This window comes from Sinohyriopsis cumingii, chromosome 17, assembly GCF_028554795.1.
Source record: "Sinohyriopsis cumingii isolate HCF-2022 chromosome 17, ASM2855479v2, whole genome shotgun sequence".
Taxonomy (NCBI): Eukaryota; Metazoa; Mollusca; class Bivalvia; order Unionida; family Unionidae; genus Sinohyriopsis; species Sinohyriopsis cumingii.
Window position 1 is genome coordinate 83,694,171 of NC_142977.1, and position 8,339 is coordinate 83,702,509.

The window sequence follows — 8,339 nt, forward strand, 5'->3', positions numbered from 1 at the left end:
ACAGATGCTAATGTGATTATTGATGGTTATTTTTTACTTGATTATTGATGGTTATTTTTTTTTTACTTGATTATTGATGGTTATTTTTTACTTGATTATTGGTTATTTTTTTACTTGATTATTGATGGTTATTTTTTTACCTGATTATTGATGGTTATTTTTTAATTGATTATTGATGGTTATTTTTTACTTGATTATTGATGGTTTTTTTTTACTTGATTATTGATGGCTATTTTTTACTTTACTGAACTGTCATGTCTCAGGAGATATTATTTATCATGTTCAGTTAACAGAGTCTTAAAATAAGACTGCATAAAGCAAATGACGTAGAAATTTTAACATCATGATGTTTGTTTTTGTAGTCATATTATTATATGTTTTTTTATCTTATAGGTGTTGTCTAATGCTGTAAAGCACTTAGAGCTTCAAAAGATTAGGCGCTATACAAAGTCCTCATTATTATTATTATTATTATTATTATTATTATCATGTGGCAGGTTAAAAACAGCTCTGGTATTCAAAATTCATGCAAGTTATTAATTTTCAGAAACCTTAATATGGAGACAGATCCATTGTAATGAAAATCTACCTTTGCCAAGGAATTTCCACTGTAGTGTGGGTGTCATGGCCTCCTCAGATTCAGACAGAATTTTAAAGGTTGGTTCTCTGCCTCATTTACAGAAGAAAATGAAGCAGTTGAAAATCGAGAGACCTAAAACCAGTCCAGACTCAGGAAAGGTAAAAGAGACTGGTACTCGGTTGTCATTCCATCCAGATCATTTTCATACTGGTGACTGTCACCAAGACAGTTTGAACCAGGTGGAAGGAACCATAGAGGTGGCAACCCACACAGGAACATTGTCACCACCTCAGGTACTAAATCTTGAGAAAATTGAAAGGGAAAATTCTAGAGTTTTAACAGCTAATTCTAAAGAGGTAAAAGATAAATCACCACTTCTTGAGGCTGGTAAAGGACATTTCAAACACACTCCAAACAGACAGTACAGTTCAAGCTCAGGAGATGGTATTGATAATGCAGGAGTTTCTAGCAGCATGGAAGAATTGATGTACAGTTCTTGTCAACCAAGATCAGTTTCTACGGACTCAGATAACCGCCTGGATACAAGTCGACCTCAGAGAAGAAGGCATGCCAAGCAGTTTCAAGCTGACAGATATCTTTCACCAAGGCGCTCTTCATTACAGGAAGTCACAAATGGCATGTCAAGGGAAACCACTCCTGCTGGTTCACGTTTAGTCTTTAATAACAGTTATTCATCTCTGAACTCAGACTATCATCCACAGCATGGCAAAAGATCCAAACTTGACCATGATCTTGTACTTGAAGACCTTGAACTTTGTGACTGTTTTCCTCAAAAAATTGAAGTGCCATTTCCTGGATCAAGATCTACTTTTCAGAATTTTTTTGAAAATTCTAACACAGTGCATAATGAGGATGATATTGAGGATGAAATTCATGTCACTGAATTAAACGATTTGAAAAAGGGAGACAGTGACTTGCACGAGTCAGAGTCAAGGGAACTAACTATGAAGGGGATTTGGCTTGAGAGTCCCCTTATGGAAGAAAAGAGATCACATAGCTGGGAAGCATTATCACCAGAATCTCAGAAAGATATGGAAACCAAAAGATTCAATGTGAGTGGTTATATGGAGCAGGAGACTGAGTTTTATAATATACCTACCACTTCAGATGGTATAAATGGCAAAGGGTTCACTTCATGCATTCAAACCAAGTCAGTGAAGAACATGACCACACAGGTAGGTTTTGATTGCTTGTATTTTCCTTCAAAATATTATTATAAAATTCGGCCACCGTAGCTCTATTTTGTAGTGAATGTGCACTCTTCTTTAAACGGGGGATTTTAGATGAATGCTCATTTCAGATGAAATTTATGAAATGACTTAAATGATATTTTTCTTTTAAGGTCATGATGGAAATCATTCCTTTCATGCCATAAATTTCTTTAGAAGTTAACACAATTTGATCATGTGATGAAATGAACACAGTTTTTCCACATACAGTTTTTTGACAGATTCATTCCAACTTATCCATCATAAAACTTTGCTCCAGTCTTACTTGAAAATATTTGGACTAATTGAAAGGCTCCATTTTAAATATGTGCAGGTCTGGAATAATATTTTGTTACTTGAAATGTTGAATAAAGTTTATAATTGAGGGGCCAGACTCTGTCTAAATTACAGGCTTACCTATTGTGGTGTCATAGTGGAATGAATTTTGTTTGTATGAAATATTGCAGATGTTAACTGCTACAAGTCTATGCTCTTAAAATAAGTAACAGAAAAGAGTGAAATGCAACAAGCTTAGTAAAATTTAAAAAAATAATTTATTTCCTTAGAATACAAAGTGAAAATGAGTAAAAAGAACTTATGGTATTGCGAATTAAATCCCAAAGTAATCCAAGAATTACAGACACAGGTCCTGATAATTTAAAGGCCTGAATAAAATTCAGTAAAACTCCAAAATAAATCCAAAAACTGAAGGTGATGATGTGTCTGTGTTAGGTTCTGAGTGCTGATGTGTCAACAGCCTTTTGCTGAATCACAGTAACATAATTCCAGGTTTGAATTCACTATAAATTCCAGTGACTGTCTCTGTCCATGAATTTGATCAGAGCACTTTTGTATTTCCAGAGAAAATAATTACTTGAATTCAATAATTTGAAGAAATAAAATTCAGCCCAAAAATGGAAATTTTTTAAAAAAAAAAAGTACTAACTGAAAAAAATGTAAATTAAATATACAAAACAAACACAGTGAGTCCAGTTGTTTAACCATAGAGTCTATGGTTGGACTAGAGTGTAATCAAACTGATTCTAGATAGACCAGAGTGTAATCAAACTGACTCTTGATAGACTAGAGTGTAATCAAACTTACTCTAGATAGACTAGAGTGTAATGAAACTCATTATAGATAGAATAGAGAAGTGGTTCCCAGTGTGGGCGGTACCACACCCTTGGGCCGGTGGGATTACCGAGGCAGGCACTAATGCTGAATAATGCTTTGTATGGGGTAAAAATTGTACTGAGAATAACCAGGGGGGCAATGGCCCAAAACAGTTTGGGAACCACTGGACTAGAGTGTAATCAAACTCAGTGTGGATAGACTAGCATGTGATCAAACTCACTCTGGATAGAGTACAATCAAACTCACTCAAGATACACTAGAATGTAATCAAACTCACTCTCGATAGACTAGAGTGTAATCAAACTCTAGACAGACTAGAGTGTAAAATCAAACTGACTGTAGATAGACTAGAGTGTAATCAAACTCACTCCAGATAGACTAGCATGTGGTCAAACTCACTCTGGATAGAATGCAATCAAACTCACTCTAGATACACTAGAATGTAATCAAACTCACTCTAGCTAGACTAGAGTGACATTATCAAAAAAACTGACTTTCAAGACCTGTGTGGTTCAACTGGTCCCCAGTATGGTGGATAGGAGAAAAATATAACTTGCAACTCTTTCAGTGCTAAAATTAAAAGCAGATAATATTAAAAAAGAGGAAACTATGAAGTAAAACATTTTTGTACTAATAACTTGACTGGATGTTGTGAAAATATATATAGCTTGAAATAAATTGCATCCTGTCTTGTACCAAGAAGTTTACATAGTAACATGTTTTCAAGAATCATCAATTTCCATTGATTTAAATTGTAAATGTTATGGCAAACTACACCTTTCTGACTTCAAATTCATTTCTAAACATTGTCTTGGTTTTTCAAAAAGAAAAAAGGGGTATGATTTTAAAGAAATTGACTTGACTTAGCCCTCTTGAAATGAATAAACACCATAGGTACAACATCAGTTAACCAAACGTGTAGTTTAACTTCCTGGTCTTGAAATATGTTTGATGATCAAACTACCTCATACAAAATCTGAAATAGATCAAATCAGCATCATAGTTGTGGCATCATGTGGTATACAGTCTTCTTCTCTGATCTAATTAAGCTAAAGATTTTAAATAGAAATATAATTTGCAACTGACTAGGGACAGTTTATACAAGTCTATCAATATACATCTTCACTAGCTAAGATTCTTATATGCTAACCCTATCTACACCTTGGTGGATTGAGGAGATATTTTAGTGCTTTGTCCTATCCACATCTAATGGATTTAATGAGTTGCCTCCCTTAGTATGTAATGCCAACTAACCAATAGGGTGTAACAGTGGTGCATTGTTTATTGGTATAAAATTGTGTATGCAATTGATTTCAAAAGGACACTGTAAGTTTAACATTGAAAGTATGACTATGTACCAGAGAGAAGCCATTACAGGTGTATTTGCTTATTTATAAGCCCATTCAAAGTATGTTCTCCCTTTGTCTCTATCATGTAGGAACAGTGTTCAAATTTGATACTCGCTATAAGGTTCTTCATTATAATACCATTCCTGTTATTTGGTGAGTGTGGCCATTCCTGTGTGGCAACACCAATTACAAATTTTTAAAAATGGACATCTGGGTAGACGTTGACATTCATGTCATAGATATTTTAATCACAGAATTTTATGCAGTTTTGTTTAAAATTATCTCGTTTACTAAACTCTCAAACATTTTGTGATTTAGAATATCTTACTAGGAAAGCAGGGCTTGTCATTAGAGGGGAAATATATAACACAAATTTATGATTTTAGTAGATATCACAGTACAAATCCTTGCTGTGAAATCCATTAGTGTTGGATTGTCACTAGGAACACAGGCTTGTCATTAGAAAGATATGACACATGCACATGGTTAATATAGACGTCACAGTTGTTGCGAAATCCATTAGTGTTGGATAGTAACTGGGAAGGCAGAGCTCATCATCAGCAGAGGAAGGTATTACACATGTACGTGGTTTAAATAGATATTACAACAAATCCTTGCTGTAAAATTGGTTTCTGTTAGATAGTTGTTTCTTCCAGGGGCTTGAAGTTACGTAACAAGATTAGGTAAAACCCAAACAAGCCTTCGAGTTTTCAGAATATAAACTTATTTAAAATAAAATATAAAATCAAACAAAGTGAAAGAATTAAAAATGTATACAGTATATGAATTCCTAGAGTGTAATCCTAATAAACCTAATTGTATTATCAATTTCTCACTAATCCAGAGACTGTTCCAAGGTATTCTAAATGAAGGTTCTAAAGTGCTTATGTGTTACCATGATAAATTTAACAGAATTATTAATCCAAATTTTTATCTTCAATGTAATCTCATGAACCAAAAATATCACTGAAGTCCTTGAAAGTTTCACATAATCTGATTGAATCAATTCAATATTCAGGTCCTTTAATGTAATCACATGATTCCAAGGAACTGACTGTTTAAATCAAAGATTTATCCACTCTGCAACATCCAGTGAACATATAATTATGAATCACTATTTTCCTTGGGACCACTCTGGTGGTCAAGTGGTTAGAGCATCTGCCTCAGATTTGGAAGGTCATGGATTCAAACCCCGGCTGTGTAATACCAAAGACTTATAAAAATGGTACCAGCAGCTACCTCACTTGGCACTCAGCATTTAGGGGTTAGTGGTAGGACTTGTTGGTCTTTAGTCAGGATAATGTGACTCGGTGGAACATGATGCTACATGTCTGCGGCATGATGCCCTAGTTCTAGACATCACTGTAAACTTTTACAATGCAGACATCATAGCAATATAACTTGAATTTTTTTTTAAAGCTACATTAAAAATCCAAATCACATACACACACAGAGTTTTCCTCAGAACAACTCTTACAAACACTAACTGAACAAGAATAAAATATGTGGTGCATAGGTCATGATATAGTGCCGATTTATGTTTTCTGATTCACAGTTTCCTTAAATATCTAAATTGTATTATTCTCTTTGCAATAGCTTGGTTATCACTTACAGTCTTGTTCTGACCTTCAAATCTGACTGAACCAATCAAATGCTAGAGTGCATGTGAGAAGTCTCCACAAGGCAACTGCACTTTGAATCACATGCTTTATTTACATGACCCTCATTCATATGCACATGACATTCTTGACCTAATTGTTGATTTCACCTTAGCAATCATCCTTGTTATGAATGAAACTCTTACAATGAAGTATATACATGAACTTTACTATGGTACTAGCCATTAAACTAAAGAATTAAAAATATAACTGTCATAGTCTCAAATAACTTAAATAAAATTATATTTTTAATTCAAAAGATCATACATAAATCCTAAACTACAAAGGCTGGGCTCATCATTGACAGGGAAAATGATGACACATATACATGGTTTAAATAGACATACAGTTAAACTCCTTGGTCTGAAATCTGTCAGTGTTAGATAGTAACTACAAAGGCTGGGCTCATTATTGGCAGGAAAAGTTATGACACATATACATGGTTTAAATAGACATCAGTTAAACTCCTTCATCTGAAATCTGTCAGTGTTAGATAGTAACTATGAAAGCTGGGCTTATCATTGGCAGGGAAAGTTATGACACATATACATGGTTTAAATAGACATCACAGTTAAACTCCTTGGTCTGAAATCTGTCAGTGTTAGATAGTAACTAGGATAGCAGTCCATCAGTAGTGGAGAAAGATATGATACCTGTGCATGGAAAAAACAATTATCACGCATCTCCACTGAATTCATTTTATACTTTCAGAGCTCAATACATGATCCACCTTACATGTTGATAATTGGTGGAAAGGATAACCAAGGGAACAACTTACAGAGTAAACCACTACCTATCTGGAGTTACCATACTTCAGGATCATTTTAATTTATGTAGCCGTATCACCTGACAGCTGGAGTATGTACCATATATACTTGCATGTGATAAGTTGGAAATAACCTCAAAAACACAGATCTGCTGGTGCATAATATGCTAGCAGATCTGGGTCTATGCATTTTGTTAGGAGTAATCAGTGGAATAAACAACATGGATCATGATCTGTTATTTTTGCAGTTGTACTTTACTTATAAATGAGTATTTACGGTAGCAGTTACAATTAAAGAGTCAGTTAAAGATCAGAAGGAGCTCGTGGACCAGAAAGCATTTATTACACACTATAGAAAAGAAATTCTTTAACCAGATATCCTGTATTACATGCTATAGAAAAGTAGCCTTTGGACCATATATCCTGTATTACATGCTATAGAAAAGGAGCCTAGGACCAGAAATCCTGTATTACATGCTGTAGAAAAGTAGCCCTTGGACCAGATATCCTGTATTACATGCTGTAGAAAAGTAGCCTTTGGACCAGATATCCTGTATTACATGCTGTAGAAAAGGAGCCCTATGACCAGAAATCCTGTATTACATGCTGTAGAAAAGTAGCCCTTGGACCAGATATCCTGTATTACATGCTATAGAAAAGTAGCCCTTGGACCAGATAATTACATGCTATATAAAAGTTGCCCTTGGATCAGATATCCTTTATTACATGCTATAGAAAAGTAGCCCTTAGACCAGATATCCTGTATTACATGCTGTCGAAAAGTAGCCCTTGGACCAGATATCCTGTATTACATGCTATAAAAAAGTAGCCTTTGGACCAGATATCCTGTATTACATGCTGTAGAAAAGGAGCCCTTAGATTAGAAATCCTGTATTACATGCTGTAGAAAAGGAGCCCTTGGACCAGAAATTCTGTATTACATGCTGTAGAAAAGGAGCCATTGGACCAGAAATCCTGTATTACATGCTGTAGAAAAGGAGCCATTGGACCAGATATCCTGTATTACATGCTATAGAAAAGTAGCCTTTGGACCAGATATCCTGTATTACATGCTATAGAAAAGTAGCCTTTGGATCAGATATCCTGTATTACATGCTATAGAAAAGTAGCCTTTGGACCAGATATCCTGTATTACATGCTGTAGAAAAGTAGCCTTTGGACCAGATATCCTGGTATTACATGCTGTAGAAAAGGAACCCTAGGACCAGAAATCCTGTATTACATGCTGTAGAAAAGTAGCCCTTGGACCAGATATCCTGTATTACATGCTATAGAAAAGTAGCCCTTGGACCAGAAATCCTGTATTACATGCTGTAGAAAAGTAGCCCTTAGACCAGAAATCCTGTATTACATGCTGTAGAAAAGGAGCCCTTGGACCAGAAATTCTGTATTACATACTGTAGAAAAGGAGCCATTGGACCAGAAATCCTGTATTACGTACAAAATAATCAGTAACTGAATGCAACATGCAGAACAACATATATTGTTTGTTTGTTCTACTGATAACATCTAACCTATTGCATAGACCCCAATCTGTCTGCACATTATGCAATGGCAGATCGGGGTCTAGTCATTTTTTAGATGGCTCTGATTTGGACACAA

The 8,339-nt window shown here is 35.0% G+C and overlaps 1 protein-coding gene across 2 annotated transcripts in view; it reads left to right on the top strand.

Annotated features, from left to right (window-relative positions):
* The window catches only part of LOC149779339 (uncharacterized), a 76,213-nt gene extending 69,265 nt beyond the window's left edge, over positions 1-6,948 (top strand). For both annotated transcript variants that reach the window (XM_089939955.1, XM_089939956.1), the window contains exons 9-10: positions 548-1,776; positions 6,662-6,948. In XM_089939955.1, the coding sequence (XP_089796081.1) occupies positions 548-1,776; positions 6,662-6,778 (1,346 nt within the window). In that variant the 3' untranslated portion in view covers positions 6,779-6,948. The remainder of the gene's footprint in view (positions 1-547; positions 1,777-6,661) is intronic.
* Positions 6,949-8,339: the final 1,391 nt, after the last annotated feature.